This window comes from Didymosphaeria variabile (genome assembly GCF_027946475.1).
Source record: "Didymosphaeria variabile strain IMI 356815 chromosome Unknown scaffold_3, whole genome shotgun sequence".
Classification (NCBI taxonomy): Eukaryota; Fungi; Ascomycota; class Dothideomycetes; order Pleosporales; family Didymosphaeriaceae; genus Didymosphaeria; species Didymosphaeria variabile.
The window spans coordinates 4,557,352-4,574,470 of record NW_026611622.1 but is presented as its reverse complement, the minus strand read 5'-3'; the positions used below and the strand labels follow the sequence as shown (position 1 = coordinate 4,574,470).

At 51.2% G+C, this 17,119-nt stretch overlaps 7 protein-coding genes across 7 annotated transcripts; 3 read left to right on the top strand and 4 right to left on the bottom strand.

Moving 5' to 3' along the window:
• Positions 1 to 885: 885 nt before the first annotated feature.
• On the bottom strand, positions 886 to 2,177 carry ebp2 (rRNA-processing protein EBP2; the record flags this gene model as incomplete). Its single annotated transcript, XM_056213642.1, has 2 exons — positions 886 to 1,169; positions 1,220 to 2,177. 2 exons carry the CDS (start codon positions 2,175 to 2,177, stop codon positions 886 to 888), a joined length of 1,242 nt encoding a protein of 413 aa, XP_056073950.1.
• A 1,142-nt stretch (positions 2,178 to 3,319) lies between these two features.
• Positions 3,320 to 4,467, bottom strand: N0V89_004860 (uncharacterized protein; the record flags this gene model as incomplete). The annotated part of the gene is made up of 2 exons (XM_056213641.1): positions 3,320 to 3,897; positions 3,951 to 4,467. The coding sequence occupies 2 exons, from the start codon at positions 4,465 to 4,467 to the stop codon at positions 3,320 to 3,322; spliced, it is 1,095 nt and encodes a 364-aa protein (XP_056073949.1).
• Positions 4,468 to 5,000: 533 nt separating this feature from the next.
• Positions 5,001 to 5,402, bottom strand: N0V89_004859 (uncharacterized protein; the record flags this gene model as incomplete). Its single annotated transcript, XM_056213640.1, has 1 exon — positions 5,001 to 5,402. The coding sequence occupies one exon, from the start codon at positions 5,400 to 5,402 to the stop codon at positions 5,001 to 5,003; it is 402 nt and encodes a 133-aa protein (XP_056073948.1).
• A 2,550-nt stretch (positions 5,403 to 7,952) lies between these two features.
• N0V89_004858 (uncharacterized protein) lies at positions 7,953 to 9,041 on the top strand (the record flags this gene model as incomplete). Its single annotated transcript, XM_056213639.1, has 1 exon — positions 7,953 to 9,041. The coding sequence occupies one exon, from the start codon at positions 7,953 to 7,955 to the stop codon at positions 9,039 to 9,041; it is 1,089 nt and encodes a 362-aa protein (XP_056073947.1).
• Positions 9,042 to 9,424: 383 nt separating this feature from the next.
• Positions 9,425 to 10,024, bottom strand: N0V89_004857 (uncharacterized protein; the record flags this gene model as incomplete). The annotated part of the gene is made up of 2 exons (XM_056213638.1): positions 9,425 to 9,605; positions 9,732 to 10,024. The coding sequence occupies 2 exons, from the start codon at positions 10,022 to 10,024 to the stop codon at positions 9,425 to 9,427; spliced, it is 474 nt and encodes a 157-aa protein (XP_056073946.1).
• Positions 10,025 to 11,337: 1,313 nt separating this feature from the next.
• On the top strand, positions 11,338 to 13,077 carry N0V89_004856 (uncharacterized protein; the record flags this gene model as incomplete). The annotated part of the gene is made up of 1 exon (XM_056213637.1): positions 11,338 to 13,077. The coding sequence occupies one exon, from the start codon at positions 11,338 to 11,340 to the stop codon at positions 13,075 to 13,077; it is 1,740 nt and encodes a 579-aa protein (XP_056073945.1).
• A 1,288-nt stretch (positions 13,078 to 14,365) lies between these two features.
• Positions 14,366 to 16,017, top strand: N0V89_004855 (uncharacterized protein; the record flags this gene model as incomplete). Its single annotated transcript, XM_056213636.1, is given in 2 exon segments — positions 14,366 to 14,369; positions 14,384 to 16,017. 2 exon segments carry the CDS (start codon positions 14,366 to 14,368, stop codon positions 16,015 to 16,017), a joined length of 1,638 nt encoding a protein of 545 aa, XP_056073944.1.
• Between the last annotated feature and the right edge of the window lie 1,102 nt (positions 16,018 to 17,119).

Here is a 17,119-nt window from a genome sequence, read left to right as displayed (position 1 = left end):
ATCAAGTCCAACTAGTCTTCGACCAGCAAGATCGTCGGCACGTACACCGACCGCAAGGAAGCGCGCGATGCTGCTGAGCAGACCATGCGTGACTTGCTTGCTAACGAAGATGACCCTCCTAAGCCAACGTCTTCGTTCCCCGCTATGAGCGCTGGCGGAGGCCTTAGCATGGTAAGTCTATTCTGCAAGATGAGATGAATTACAAGCTAACCTACTATTAAAGGCCATCAGCCCTCGTGCGAAGTGGGAAGTCCGGGTATTCTTCGAGACTGATGGTCTTCAAGGCGCGTTGACGCGTTTCGATGAGGACGAGAAGAACGCCGACAGGGGTCTCAAGTCGTCGTGGAGGCTCAAGCATACCTGAGCGTGACGTTGAGCGCGGGCTTCGACGTATCAGTTGAGGACTACAACTCGAAAGAGTAGGACTAAATGTGACATTTGTGGAGTGTAGCTCTACGCACATCAATCCTGCCTCGGGTGCGTACAGATTATCTTTGGACTACGTCAGCACTGTATTAGTGATGGAGCCCGGACACCGTTAAGGATGCAGAAGATATAATGGATAATTGCTAAATGTTCTCATCGATACTGAAGCGTGATTGCACTTGGGTACCTACGCCAGTAGCACGTTGTTCAATGATCGTTGAGCATGCGTGTACTTGGACAATAGCTAGCTGGGGAGGCACGCTTGTTAATATCTGGCCATATTGACAAAGGGACTGATCTGGAAATCTTTTGAAATGGTGATGACAGATGTTGCTGAATGGTATCCTTCCCACTATGCTGATGAATCGGCACAACGTACCTCACTTTTGCCCTTCATCATCCTACATAAACGCCCAAGCGCCGATACATGCTATAATAACTGCGTGGATCCTCTCCTCTCTACCTGCTCTTCATCCTTCGACCCTTACCCGGCCTCTTCGCTGCACCGCCCGCCTTGCCCTTCATCTTCTTATGTGAGAAGCCCCGGCCGTCTGCGCTCGACTGTGCGTCGTTGCTCTTTGCGTGCCGCTTCTTACCGCCGAAACCGAACTTCTCGTTCTTCTTCTGGCGCTTGAAGTTGCCGCCTCCTTCGCGGTCGCGACGGTCGGGCTTATCAGACTTGTCAAGCTCGACGTCGAAGAGGTCTTCTTCATTGGTGTTGGTAACTTCGGCACCAGATCGTTCTGCAGTACTATTAACACATCACTTTTCGATAAGCCTACGGTATACGTACTTCGCTTGAGCTGGTTGATCTTGTCCATGGTGTCGCGCTTCTCCTTTGCCCTCTCCTGCAACTTCGCAACCTGCACCTGCTTTCCAAACTTCTTCAGATCGCGCTGTTTCCTGGCTTCGGCCGATGCCTTCTTGCCGGCGGCTTCGTCCATCAGCTTCTGCTTGATCTTGCCCATGTGCTCGTCGTCCTTCACCATCTCGGCGAAGTAGTCTGCTGGTCGCGAGAACGGCGCGCCCTCCTTCTTTAGCAGATTGCGTGCGTCCTTAACTGCGGACAGGGATTGCTTGTAGAATGCCAATTCGCGGTTGAGATCGTCGTCCACGTCTTCAATCTCGACATCCTCATCAGTCGTCAGCGACATGTATTCCGAGAAGGCGAGCTTCGAGTAGGGCAGCTTGATGCGGTTCAGAGCTGCGGTGAGGGCAGCGGTGTTGTTGATGGTGAGGCGCTGATGCGGTATGATATCGGCTTTGTCTTCATCGGCGAGCGATTCGATATCCGAGAGCGCAATACCATCTTCGTCGTCTTCCGCCTCTTCGTCCTCATCCTCATCGTCATCTCCCGCACCCAATGTCTCCGCCACCTCCTCATCCTCTTCGTCGTCCCCACTCACGTCGCTTTCGCTGTCTTCAAGGCGTGAGAGATCGAATGGAACCTCCTCATCATCGTCGCTGGCTTCCTCGTCTTCGCTGTCCGTCTCCCATTCAGCCTCTTCTGTCGGCGCCGCAGCCTTCACACCGTTGGCCTTTCCCTTCTTCGCCTTTCCATCACTCTTCGAGGAGACCTTCACTTCCTGCTCTAGAGCTACACCTCCCTCCGCTTCCGAGTCATCGTCCTCTGCCGGCTTGTTTTGCTCCTTGCGCTTGCGCGCATCTTTTTCCTGCTTGCGCTGCTTCTCGAGCTTGATATTGCGGCCCTTCTCGTTGTCGAGTGCTGATTTAAGTTTGCTGCGCGCCATGTCGCAATCGTAGAATTATATCGGAGCTGGGAGATGTGAGACGGTAAAGTATGGAAAAAGTGTTGCTAGACGGTGGTGGTGGGAAATTCAAGCTCGAACTCTTGGCGCAAAGAAAGTTCTGCCAGCGCTAGCGGAAGGCGGTGTGTAGCGTAGGAAGCTGCGCGGGCCGGGGCGTATCACGTGGCTGGTGCGGACCTCGAGCATTCACCTTCCGTTGTCGTGAGATTGTACGCCCTGCCGTTGCTGCATATCGACCGACCGACTGCTGCATACACAATCAGAATAGACCGAAGACTTCAAAAGATCGTTACTCGCAGAATTATCCTTCACACACCAAACCCACCATGTCAACACGTCCATCAACAGACCGCACCACAAGCGATGCCTCAGTGCGCCTACCCTCAAACCCCTCAACCTCTCTCATACTAATAACAATCTACCAGGCCCTAAACTCCAGCACGGACAGCTCAGCCGAGCTTCAACAGGTCGTCGACGATCTCCTTACCCAGCTTCAGCACAAGTTTTCCAACGTTAGTAGCGAGTTGCTTGCAAAGAGTAAGTTGATTATCTAGAGGCGTGGGGGAAAGGCTAATCATGTTGTAGTGGAGGACATGTCGCAACGGCTGGACAATCTTGAGGCTACGATCCAGACTGGGGACGGGAGCAAGGCGAGTGGTCCGAGCAAGTAGCGCACCAAGGGGTACGAGTCGAGTGTGATTCTCGATGCGGGTCGTCGTGCGGTTGTTTTCGAGCTACTGCCGAGCGACGGCTTGCGGCTGTCTTTACATTGTCTAGGCGTCGGAGGAAAGGGTTGGGTATGGGGGAACATGATCACGAATTAGAGCACGCATCAACGGTAACACGGGCATTGAATGATTCGATACGTTATACATTCCTTCGTAACACTTCGCAATCTATCAAGTAAGAAGGCATTTTGGAGTCCCGGACCAAGACCCGCATTCTATCAACATGCCTAGTCCGAGCAACCGCTATAGCTCAGGGTGTACTCCAATTGTTGAGTATGGCAAACCACGCCGGTTGCTTGCGCTTTGCACCCCAGTGACCGTGACGTCTCCTCCGTTGTCCCATGTATCTCTCTTCAGAGTCAGCGAAACGTGGGGACACATCATTTTTGTGTTAAACTACAACTCGCTCTTCTCGTCCTCGTCACCAGTAGGAAGGAACCTCTTCAAGATGTTGCTCCTGCTGATCAAGTCGTCAAGCTTCTCAGCGGCGAGATTACCCTTTCCAATAAGACCTTGCAGACGCTTGTACTCCTTGTCGGCGTAACCCTCGTTCTTGCTGCTCTTCTCAAAGACCTTGACGTAGTACTGCGCGTACTTGTCCTTAAGACCCTCCGCAGCCTTCTTGGCCTCTTCAAGGCCGTCGGCATAGACGCCCTTGGACTTTGTGACGATGGCGTCGAGGGCCTCGATGGTGCCACCAAGAGCGTTGAGACCACCGCCAACAGCACGGTGGGTGCCAGCATTGGTGTTGAGGAAGTCAACAAAGTCGGTTTCGGCTCGGGCGCCCTCATAGGGGAGAGGCTCGGTGGTGCCCTTCTTGAAGTATTTGATAGTGGGGTATGACGAGACGCCCTGCTCTTTGGCGAGGGCCTTGCTATTCTCGGCTTCGGCGTCGACCTGAGCAATGGTGACACCCTGCTCGTTGGCGAAGGTGTTGGCGAGCTGTTCCCAGACCGGCTTGAGGCTCTTGCAATCTGCGTCCATTGTTAGCATCCTCCGCCCCCGTATGCTTGATCATCCAACTTACGTCCGCACCACGGTGCCGTGAAAGCAATGAGCACATCCTGATCCTTTCCAACCTTCTCTTTAAAGCTCTTGTCGTCGAGAATAACGACCTGGCTAGGAAGCTTCGCCTTGACCTTCGACCTTACACCGCTCTTCTCCTGCACGAACTTCGCCAGACTGTCAAGATCCCGTCCGCTGTCATACTCCTTAGGCGTATCGCTTTTGCCATCGAACCACTTCAATGTAGGGAAGCCCTGTACGCCGAACCTCTTCCCAAGATCCTTGTGTGCATCCGCATCGACCTTCGCAATAGTGACCTTGTCCTTCGCGTGGAGCAGATTTGTGGCGAGTTCTTCGTATACGGGAGCGAGGTTCTTGCAGTGTCCGCACCACGGGGCGAAGAACTCTACGAGGGCGGGCTTGCCGGACTTCAGCACGACATCGTCGAAGTTCTTAGGTGTAAGATCGAGGACGTTCTCCGCAGAGATGAGGGCCGGCAGCAGCGCGATGGCCGCGGGCAGTAAGCGGTTGAGAAGCATTGTGCAGTGTTGCGAAGCTCCAAGAATGGTTGGGGCCTCAGATGGGTGTGGATTTATGCAGTGGGAGCTTGAGCTGGAGCTTTGTGGCAGGTCGTGCGGGCAAGTGGCGGAGGTCTTGGCGTGGACACCTTGCTGCAAGCGTAGGATTGATAATCGGCAATCGATACGAAATGTGAGACAAACACGCTTTGAATGGGATTCGATGCGTCTCTGAACGATGGCAGGCCAGTCAACAGACAATTACACATAAGCTGGTGGCGATTGGGTAGGTATGTGCGGCGCTTGTTCAGTGCCAGAGCAGTTGCACAAGGCGTACTTGCAGGCGTCGCAGCGAATAGATTCATATTGCAGAGATTCCCTTCATGTCTTCGAACGGTTTGAATTAATCATTGTCTTTGAAAGACATCGTATGTTCATTCTTCCCGTGGGTATCAACGATTTCCTCAAGGTCCTTGATCGAGCACTTGCAGTGCCACATCCATTCTAGCTCGACGACACCTTCCACCCATTCCACCCATCATGCTATAACTCCACTAAGAGTCGTCCTCAAAGTCAAGCTGCTCCTCCTCCATTTTCTCATCCGCTTTTTCCTGCGACCCCTCACTCTTCACATCGACCGCAATCTTCTCCACGTTTCTCTTCAGCGCCGGCGCATTCGCACTCCTGACCTCCTCGATCTGCTTACCATCCTTAAAGATCAAGAAAGTCGGTATTGCCGAGATCTGGAACTGCGCTGCAAGTTTGGGCTGATCATCGACGTTGATTTTGACGAAGGCAACCTTGCTGGGTACCGAATGGGCTTTGGAGAGCTGCTCGTAGAGGGGGGCGATGGCTTTGCAGGGCGGACACCAGGTCGCGAAGAAGTCGGCGATGAGGTAGGTGTGCTCGTTGAGAAGAGCCTGGAAGTCTGAGGACGCGCTGATCTCAGTCACCATGGTTGAGCAGGTTTGCTGTGAGCGACTCTGGTTGAAGAGTAACTGTCTGTTTGTTTGCAAGAAGATGGAGAGCTCAGATTGCTCTAAATACTGCCTGGTTCTTTTTCGTCTGTGATGTTGATTTGATGCAACATCATGAAAGCCGCCTCGTCTATTTTACACGCGTGGTCCGATGGCGTCATCGCGTAGAAGCTTCTGTCGTACTGTGCTTTTGCTGGGGAACGAGGAAGTTGGTGGTGAGTGTTCAAATCTGGGCTAAGTCCCATTTGTCATCCCGCTATTGTTATGTACTATGTAGAATTCAGCTGCGGTACTCGACTGATTCGTACGCATTGCTTAGAATCAAACATGTCGAGAAGCTCCTTGTGATGAATCTACATGTATGCAGATAGGTCAGAACGTGACATGGTGGTACTGTGTACGCTTTAGATCTCTTTGAACTATGATAGATAAGAAACACACATATGAAGTAGAAGTTGTTCCTAGTTGAGTGTCAGCGTAACTCCCGAAAGCAACACGCCACCCCATTCGGCCCAATCTAGCTAGCCGCTAGCGTCTATGCGCATTCTCGGGACAATTCCGCACTGCAGCGCACGCTCAAACTTGGCACCCTCTTAGACATTACACATCATTGTCACTTGCCACCTTGTCTTATACCTGCATGCCAGCGTTCCAGAGTAACGATCAAGCAACGTGTTGGTGCTCTGCACAAGGAAGCGTGGCCGAGAAACACTATTGGTGACACAACCCTGATCGAACATCATGCCTTACGGACCAGGCGACATAACCTGCATCTCTGATGCGAGCGATATCACATCGCATCTTACAAATCGAACCGATATGTTGTTTAGCTTTCCTCATCGGACGCATGTGTTACCCAAGTTTGGCTTCCGCGACAATCTCCCCGAACGCACTGCCTTATACAGACCACTAGTATCAGCGTCCCCCACATTCCGGTGGGATGATCTTCTGCCGAGCCCCACTGCGGATAGAAGTCTGAGCTTCGGGGCTCCAGCCTTGATACATACGACAACCGTGAAGGTGGCCCCGGACCAGCATTGAGAGTGAGCAGCACAACGCGGCAATTATACAAACTCTTCTTGGTTCCACCCCCTCACGAACGATCTCAATCGGAGAATTATCTATCTAGCATATTGGACATCGGAATGTGTCGAAGCCCAATCGTTTTCTAGAAAAGTAAACCAGGCCAGGCTTGCTTCCATGAAACGCGTGCCGTGTTGAGATCCATATAAAGTCTTGGCATCCCGGCAACTCCCAAGCATGTACAGCATGTCACGGTAGTTGAGCCCTGTCAATCTGTCAAAGCGCGCACTGAAACCTTGTTGCTTCTCGTTGATCACCAGCTCCCGGCGTAGCGCGTTCTCATTGATGTTTCGAGCCAGTGGGACGCGCATCACTGCCTGGATGCCATATTTGATATGACCCTCCAGAGGTCGCAACAACACCAAGAGCTGGCCTCGATTTCTGTTTACGAGTCTCTCCTTTGCCATACACTTCTTCACTCCTTCATTCGTTATTTTTCGATTAGTCCGGCTGCTGGCAGTCCTTTCTTGGTTTTATTTTACTTTCTCGTGCGTTGTAGATAATTCATCATGGGTCTAGGCGTGTTAAATGATCCCCATATGGCTTCGCCGCCAGGGACTTACACCATCGGCGCGAAAGAGGGTATGAACCAACACTTCAAAATAATGCCCATTACTAACATTCGCACGCAGACAATCAAGCGAACGATAGCACACTGAAGCGCCATGGCGACATTATCCTTCAGCCACAGCCGTCTGATGACCCGAATGATCCCCTCAACTGGTAAGACCTTATGCTCACGTATCTGCATCTCAACTGACATAAAGCAGGTCTCGCGCTTGGAAAGGTACCACATACCCACAAGAAGACGAAAGCCAGCTGCTAATGTACTTCTAGAGTCTATCATAGTCCTACTCGCCTTTGCTTCTGGCGTGACTACTGCGTAAGTGATTCAAACAGTCACATTATCAGCTTGAATACTGATTTTGACAGGCTTGGCCCTATGGGTACGTCAAACCTTGAGTCACGTCCTCTGCGCTTCCGTTAGAGATTGTGATCACGGAAAAGATCACGCAATTCGTCTGATAAGGAAACTTATCGCTGTTGGAATTGGAAGATGACGAAACCTCTCATGCTCATGTTCATTATACTGACACGTCCTGCATGCAGTGACACCTGGTCTTCAAGTCATCGTAGCAACATACGGCGTTTCTATTGACCTGGCGTCGAGTTTGATTATTGGTTTCTTTGCTTTCTGGATTGGCGCTACTACATTCTGTATGTTGGGATCTCCGCCCCTTAATCTTGCCTTGAAGAAACGTTAATGAGCGCAGTCACTGCATCCGGAGCCAACATCTGGGGCAAACGGCCTTTCCTGTTCATCTCATCTGTTATCCTTTTCCTGACATGTATATGGGGTCAAATGATTGGCTCAGTCCATGTAAGCTCCCTTGCAAAATCGCCGACTCATTCTGACTAGATCAGTCTTTTCCGCAACTTGCTGCCATGAGGGTCATCCAAGGTATGGCATCCGCACCGCTCGAGACTCTTGTTACGTCGACTGTGTCCGATCTTTTCTTCGTCCACCAACGAGGCACTCGCCTGTCCATCTGGGGGATGATGCTTTCTTCCGGCGTCTTGCTCGGCCAAACGATCTCCGGGGCTATCATCCAGAACCTCAGCTTCGAGTCGACCTTCGGTATCTCGGCGATCATATATGTTCCTATCATGGTCGGTCTCTACTTCGTTGTTGTCGAGACCACCTACAATGGTCCTCGCACTGGAGGACCAAAGATTCAGATCGAAGAGAAGGGCTCGTTCTTCGAGATTGACACTTCCGAGAAAGAAACATATCGCGACAAATTGCGCCTATTCCACGGCCGCCTTTCACCCGAGTCGTTCTGGAGAGGCGTCTGGAAGCCCGTCCCACTCATCGCCTACCCTGCCGTCCTCTTCTCGACCGTCGTCTACGGAACATACTTCACCTTTCTCCTGACTATCTCGGTCCTCGCGGTCACTGCCCTGTCACTGCCCCCCTACAACCTCAACCCCGCTCAAATCGGTCTTACGAACGTTCCCCTCCTCCTTGTCGGCTTCATTGGCTCGCCGCTCTCAGGCTGGATGGCCGATTGGGCTGCTAAGTTTATGGCCCGCCGCAACAACGGTGTCTTCGAGCCCGAATTCCGCCTCGTCCTCATGCTCGTCGCCGTCCCCTTCGCCACCGTCGGCTTCATCGGCTTCGGCTACTCGCTCCATAACGCTGCCTCCATCTACCAGGTCATGGCCTTCTTCTCCATCTACTCGTTCTCCGTGCCCTTCGCTTCGCAGGCTTCGCTCACATATGTTATCGATTGCCATCCTACCGATGCGAACCAGGCCTTTGTCACTATCAACTTCACAAAGGCGATATTCACGTTCCTGGCGACTACGTATGCGAATGGGTGGATGATGCAGGTTGGGCCGAAGACGGTGTTTGTGGCGCTGGCATGCATCAACCTCGCAGTGTGCTCCTTGACCATCCCAGCCTATGTTTTCGGAAAGAGGTTCAGAAGCATAATCGCGCGGAGTAAGTTTGGGCAGAAGATGGCTGCGTAAGCATGATCAGTCTTCAAGCCATTGAACTTGTAGAATAGACCGATGCAGCCTTCGTTGGGTTTCATAGCGTTCGGCAATATACGACAAGTAATGGATATGACAATTGAACGACCCTCTCACCCTATATAGTTTCTAGAATGCGAAATTCACAATAATGCTTAATGTGTAATGTACGATTCGTACCCTGCGGAAAATCTCGAAGCGTAGGAACAGTTGTGGATAATAAGATTATATAGACTAACCACGTTCAGCTAGAGCGCTGTAACACCTCTGCTCGATTTAGACTGAGAGGATGACTTATTTCTTTGTTGAACATCTGGCCATGCTTCGGGCAAAAGCTATTTGTTTGTGACAGTAGTCCGTATTAAACTATATATGGTAGTTCAAACACCAAATTCAGCGATCTCAGCTCCAGCCACGGTCCGCATCTCAGCCAGCCGTTTCCTGCCGTCCTCGACCCGTTTCTTGAGCTCCCTTTCTGTCCTCAGCACTTCACGTTTAGCGCGCTCTTCTTTCGCTATCTCTGCGCGATCTGCAGCGCTCGTGGTTTTGTACCATTGCCGCCTACACCCCGTTAGATCGGTTCCTCGTACAGGGTAATGACCAAGCCACCGCATTGCGTGATCTGGTATGGGCACTCACATTTGTTCCCTGCAAGTCGTAAGGTACAATGTAAGTGCGCCGTCTTACCTAGCTCCTCTCTTTGCAAGCTTGTCTGCTGCCTCGTTGCCCACATCACCGACATGGCCCCGAATCCACACATATGTCGTCGTAGCCCCAGCTGCTCTCCGTCGCCCAACAACATCGTTTATATTCTTGACGACGTCTTCATTCTCTATGACATAGCCTTTAGGCTGCTTGAAAGAACGCAGCCTCCACTGCTTATACCGACCCTCGAGACATTTCTTGGAAGTTTCCGAGTCGGTACGAATTACGACATCTCGGTGGACGGGCGTTCGTTTGAGCGCCTCATACATGGCCATGAGCTCCGCGCGGTTGTTAGTTTTAGGCCCTTTGCCCAGGGGGAGGCCGAAGTTTCTATCGAGCTGTTAGTGTCGCGAATGCGTGGCCGATGCTCATCTTTTCTGAGCAGTGGAGAGGTACAGGAATGCGGCTTCACAGACAACTTGTTTCTTGGGCCGAAATAACCGCCGTACCCGGCAACCGCATTTCGCTTGCCGTTGCGGAGGGTGCTACCATCCGTACTAATCACTACAGGGTCATTTTGCGGTGGCATGGACACGAGGAGATGATGTTATGCACTCAATGATAGCGTTCTGGCAATGGGAACGCGGCGCATGGGTAGCGGCTGTGGGAGTATTAGGGGTGAAACACGAAGGGGCCTGAGCGTTTCCGCGCATCTATGGCCGAGGTTCGGTACCAGGGGACCGAGATTGTACTGTCCGTGCGGTTCATGATTGCTAGGGATTAAGCAACAACATTACAACATGATTATACTCGTACATCCTTTATTGATGAATGTGACGATTCACCCGTGTATGTGTTGATAAAGCCATGAGCCACAGATCTCAGGAATGGCGGCCGTACCGTAAATAGATAATCATTCATGAGGGAACAGATCGAAATCAAACTCCATATCTGCATTCGTTGCACAACCGCGCATTTGTGTTATAATGGTAAATGTGTTTTTATGGTATGTCGTGAAGATAGTCTGTACCTAAGATGACTGAGATGATTTCGCCGATACCCCCATTGTGAGGATATCACATACAGAGGTCTTGAACCCCGTTTACCAGTCGAAAATGGCTATAAGCCGGATCGTGAGTTAGTGCGCCTACTATGAAGCCATACGAATACGTACATATGGGATGAAGTTCGTGCCAAGAAGCCAATGGAGCTTCGGTATCGAACTTTTGCTCCAAGTGTGCCAACTCGTTCTGCGCCCATTCATGACCGGTCCAACTTAGGCGCCCACTTACTAAGCATTCGGGGTCAAATGCTGCACCCAGGTCAAAGTTACAGTCGATAAAGGAAGCGTAGTCCCCATTCTGCAAACTCGTTATCGCTTGGTGAAGGCCTTCCCATTGATAACCCAGCCGGCCGCGGCGATGGAACCAATCCGGACAGGACCGTATATTTCGCGCATAGCATAAGTCGCGTGCAGCTTGACGGGCCGCATCATGCTTTACTGCTTCGAAAACCTGAGATGCTTTCTCCGGGAGTGGACTCCCATCGAGAATGAGTCTGAAAGAATCATCTGGCATCCCACGCTTCCGCAACTCTAGGGCCTCGAAAATCCAGGAACCAAATGATCTGGTGATTATGGATAACCGTAATGGAAGCTCAGCGAAATCGTCAGGAGATATACCAGCCCTCCAGAGGTCCACCACACGCTCGATCTGTATTTTCGTATTCTGGCGGCAAAACCGAATCGGTCAACAGTCATTCGTACACACTGTCCAGATACCTCAAGAGTTTCTTGGAGAGTGATGAAAAGCGGGTATCCCTGCTTAATCGCAAGGTCCCTAAAGATAGGCGCGACCCCGCCGTGCCACCTGGAGTTATTATCACATGGCAGATGTCGTTCGATCTGATACGCGAGACTGACCCGAAAGCTGCAGACTTGCTTTCGTTGATGGCAATGTTTGATAATCAAGAGATTCCGGGTCTGCTAGTGCATGAGGGGCAAAGCTATGACGAGTTTTGGGTGGTGGCATCGCCCTTGACCAACTTCTCACTCATCAAGGTTCAAGACACTGATCAACCAAACCCGGAGGTTGATGAAATGCTCTTTGACATGCACGGCCTGGTGCAGCTAGCTACAAGAGACTGGTTGAGGATTGAGGGGAAGCTGAAAGAATGGGAGGGCAAATCGATACATACCATGTTCACTAGGTTTCCTTACGCTAAGGTCAACGATCGCAAAAGCTGGAAAACCTGTGAGATTCTACTTCCGCACGCGCAGAAAACGCTTGCATACATTCCAGAGGATAAGAGCGTGACTTTCGAGCGAATGAAAGTTGCTTGGGAGGTTGGATTGTACCTCCGGGTTATTGGCGATTACTCGGAGGCTGAACAGATCAGCAGCGAAGTCTATTTGGAGGCGTACAACTTGCTTGGGCCCAAAAGCCTGGATACGATTTCAAGCAGTGAGTTATTGGCGGATGTGTATATTTACCAGGGCAAGTACAACAAAGCGCAAGCCTTGCAAGAAAAAGCGCTCGAAGTACTTCAAGAAGAGTTTCCCCAGGGCCATATCCACACTTTTAACGTGTACGCGAGACTTGGAACTATCTATATCTACCAAAGCAAATATGCAAAGGCAGAGACGCATCTACGAAAAGCCTTGGAAGGATATTCGCTGTTGGCAGATCCAGACATAGTGCAGACATATTGGACGCAGGGCGAGCTCGCCGTGTCATTAGACAAGCAAGGAAAGCTCCAGGAGGCTGAGGACATGCATCTTCAAGTCATCGAGCGCATGAAACAGAGTGCAGGGCCTGAGGCTACGGACACCATCACCTGCATGTTTAATCTTGCTCAGCTTTTCAGCCAGCAAAAACAATTCACGAAGGCCATACAATGGCATCGACAGTGTGCCAAGGCTTACAAGGCAATATTGGGAGCGGAACACCCTCTCACACTTCTTGCCGATGGTCAGGTCGGCTTGAATCTGTGGTACGACGGCCAGACCCCCGAGGCTGCAGAGATTCTGCGGCACAATCTTGAGATGACGGAACAAAGGTTGGGTGCAGAACACAAGAGCACTTTCACAAGAGCAAACAACCTCGCACTTGTCCTTGCCGATCAGATGAACTACACGGAGGCAGAGACACTGTTCATACGCGCAATTAAAGGGATGGCGGGGATACACAGGATGGACCATCCTCACCTCAATACTTCCATGCTCAACTATTCTGACTTTTTGGTAAAGCAGGGTCTACACCAGGAAGCTGCGAAACTGAAAAGCGCGCTCAAAGATCCGAACATGCTTAGCAACGTGGATGAATTCTGCTCGCTCCTCGATCGGTTGCATTTAGACGGAGATTCGAGAGATAGCGATGGAACCAGATAAGCGCATATCTAGAGCTGAGCATTCGTATAAATACGACACGCGTGGATCGACTAAACATGCTGGCGGAGAGAGATCTTTTCTACTTTTCTACACATTCGCCCTTAGACCGTGGGCCATGTCTTCGTGGAGCGTACCGATACTGTAGGAAATACAGTCGGCGCGGCAGAGTTCACGCCACACAATCTGAATCATCGAGTTGGGCCTATGGGTGCGCAAGTCAAGTCCTCAGTGGCTACAATCGTTGCTGCAAGAATATCTGTTGCTTGGGTCAACCACTGTCTCGTATCCGCCCGCACCTTGACGCAGCCTAGATCAGTTCCTTATTGGCTATTCAAGGACCCGCTATACAACAAGGGACTGTGTGGAGAATACTACCAAGTACATAATCTGTCATGTGCTTGGAGATCTTTTCATGGTGCCATCATGGGCATCAGTACAAAAACTGTAGCTGCTCTGAAACCCATCGGATTTAGGGTACGAGCATGTCCTGAGCCTCCGCGGTGGCACACGGGTTTGCCGACAGCTAAATCCCACCACCGTCACAACAACATTGTTGCAAGGCACTTCGAAAACGTCCGAGAGGTCGTCAAACTGCAAGCTGCAGCGGAGGATAAATGGCAGGGGAATGTTATACCTTCTTATGCAGATGCACCCTGTGTTTCTTTCCCAAGGTATTTCGGATAACACAAAGCATGCTTCTACCGATTATTGTCCGGAGATAATGTTTTCAGCCTCATGTGCTTAAATCCCTAACCTCATTACACTAGTCCAGACCGAGAAGGATCTCGCTTCCGAATGTAGCCTAGAAGGATCACAAATGATCGCATGCATGTAAGATCCTGTGTCGCAACAAACGCTCAGAACCAGAACCATTGGAGGGGCTGACTCGGCGTGCAAGCGTGAGGAGGTCGCCAGCGCTTAAATCCCCTTCTCAAACGACAAGTGGAGTCATCCAGGCACATACAGGGGGCTGCAAGGCTGAGTGGGGGCTATGTCCTATGCGTGCATGAGTAATGAGAAGGAGGCTGTGCACAATAAACTCACTGAGCCTCCGCCGTCCGTCTTCTCGGGATTGCCCTTGAACATACACTGATATTTCAGCGGGGTCAAGAACATCATCGCTAGGTATCGTACGATTATCCACTGTCATATAGAGGTGCAGGTAGCTTTCTTGAGGCCTGCGACAGACTCACAATTACGATGGCCACCGGAAGTTCGAAGTATCCTGGCTATAATGTAACCTTTAACGTGGAATACGACGACTCTTCCAGTCTCTACGATACCGATGATGAGTATACCTCCACAGAATCAGAACTAGATAGCGAAGACTACACGAGCTCGGAGGAGGATAGCTACTACACGAGCTCGGACGACGATGACTACTCTACGGACTCAGAGGAAGATTACTACAGCGACAACGGCACAGATAAAGCAACCTATGGAGGCTTCAGCACTGGGGAACACAAGCACCAATTGAGGTTACCCAGCGACGGCGGCATCCGGTATATCAACTCCCCTAGACCCAGCAAAAAAACTGTCAGCTTCAAACCCGTCGAAGTCCAACCCTTCAGGCACACGAGGCTGAAACGCCCAGAAAAGGAATTGCGACTCATCAAAGTCGAGAGCTGGAAAGGCACCGGCCCTATACGATGTTCGATGAAAGCTTTCAACCGTAAGGTCGCGAGTAAACGAACTTTTCGCGCACTGTCGTACCACTGGGGCTCACCCTCGCCATCATTCACCATCCATATCAACGATCGCTCGTTCTCCATCGGCAAGAACTTGTATGAATTCCTGGAGCACGCCGCAAAGATGAAGGCAGCCCGTGTTTCAGGATGGGCGACAGGGACATACTGGATAGACGCATTATGCATCGATCAACAGCACGAAGTAGAGAAAGCCACGCAGCTTGCATACATGCGGCATGTATACAGACGAGCTTCCGAGACGATCATATGGTTGGGTCCCGGGGGCGCTGGCGTAGCACAAGCCATGCAGTACATCAAGTCACAATCGCACGCTGTGAAGAAGGCACTCTCCCAGGACAACATGAGTGTACTTCTTACCGGTAGCCGCGACGATTTGCTGGATGACAGGAACCTCGTAAAAGCTATAGGAGTGCTTCTGAGCAGTCCTTATTGGGATCGGGTATGGATCTTACAGGAGATTGCAGTATCCGACAAGGTGCGGCAGACGACAGGTTCGACGCGGGAACGAGTTCGTATGGTTTGTGGCGAGGGCGAAGTTGCCTGGTCGAAGTTTCTTCAATACGCGATTTGCATACCGCTGCTGGACTTCCGCCATGACGAAGAGTACAAGGTTGCTGCGGTGCAGAGACGGTTGAAGAAGAAACAAGCTGTGTGGCTGATATCCTACCTCCACGGGGCTCACAATAACACAGTCCCTGGATTGGAGGTGATCGACAAAGCGCAAGTGACTTTGGGTCTTCTGATCTATCTTTCGGAGCGTTCGCAGTCATCACGAAGTCAAGATTATATATACTCATTGTTGGGTCTGGTCAAGCACGGTCCCGGCAAAGACTTGACACCCTCAAGCAATCGATCCGGGTGCCAGGTCATCTGTCAAGCGATAAGACGGCTGATGGATCAAGGAAGAATCTTCGACGGGGAACAAAGTCACTATGGTAGGGCTGAGTATTACCAGGCTCGACTGAGGAAGCTGGCGGCGAAGGCAAAACACCAACCCCTAGTAATAGGCTCCAAGATCGATGCAAAACGAAAACGTTGCTCGGGTCCCTACTACCATGGTTGCGAAGATTCTTGCGATGCACTGGACGTGTGTCGCCAAATGGCCGGAGCACTGTATGCAGGTAGGACATTACTGATTGTCCGATTTGCGGGACAGTCACTTGAGATCGGGCGCGATAAGACCGATCGCAGACCTTTGAGCAAAAATCAGCTATACAAAAATCAGCTATGAGCGTGGTCTAACGTTGGTCACGCAAAATGAGATGCGACCCAGATCAGGGTACCCGAAGATACGAGTGCGATATGGTGTGCGAGCACTCATACTGGTCTTGAATTAGTGTGAGGAGCGATGCACCGAAAGTCTTACTCGTCCCATAACACTTTGCCCTTGGTATCGATAGAACGAAGTAGCTGCGACGTGAATAAGCCAGGTACTATTCTCGACAGCAAAGTACCATGATAGCCATTCTTAACACGTGATCTTTCTTAAGGATACTCCCCAGAAGCATCTCATAAAGCACCCAACCTTGCCATCAGAAATGCGTGCAGAACTTGATAACCCAGCGAAGCAGAGTGCACTCCATCAAAACTCTATCCTACCACACCCTCTAGTACACTCAAACTTCATCCCGTCCATCCCCCATTCACCTCTCCACAATCGACAAATCATCATTCGACAGCTCCTCCTCCCTCTTTGTCTTCCCCTTCTCCTTCTTCCCCCAAATCAACAACACTCCCTCTCCCCACCCTCAAAAAGACATCTTAGCCCACTATCCTTTTCCTTCCTTCACACGTCAGCTTGCGCATCCATCAATCAATTTATCCACTCTTTGCTCTTCGCATCTCTCACAACAGTCTTGCACCCTTTTAATCACAAATTTCCCCCTTATACAGCCTTCTACCTCCCTTCTCTCCCCAGCACCTTCTCTTGGTAGGAGGAGGTTGGGAGCTAGCGCTCCACACGCCCCATACCCAACCACCATCCCCTCGTCCACCCCTTCTCACTAACGAAAGCGTAGCTTACCGCTCGCGCGAGGATCTTAGCGCCGGATTTGCCGCCGCTGTGCCAGGGCTTATCGCGGGTGTATTCGCCGCGGGAATTCTGGCGCATAGGCATGGGCGGGATGGCGGGGTGGTTTGGTCGGCGGGGAGATAGAGGATTTGGGGAGCGGTGGAAGAGGCGGGTGAAGAGGCGAGGGAGGCAGGGCATTTTGTTTCTATAGCCTTACTTTGGCGCCAAGAGTGTTCGATTTACACCGAAGAGAATCGGAAGGATGGATGGGAACAGCGAGGGCCGGAATCTGGTTTAGTTGAATAAAATATGGAGCAGGACG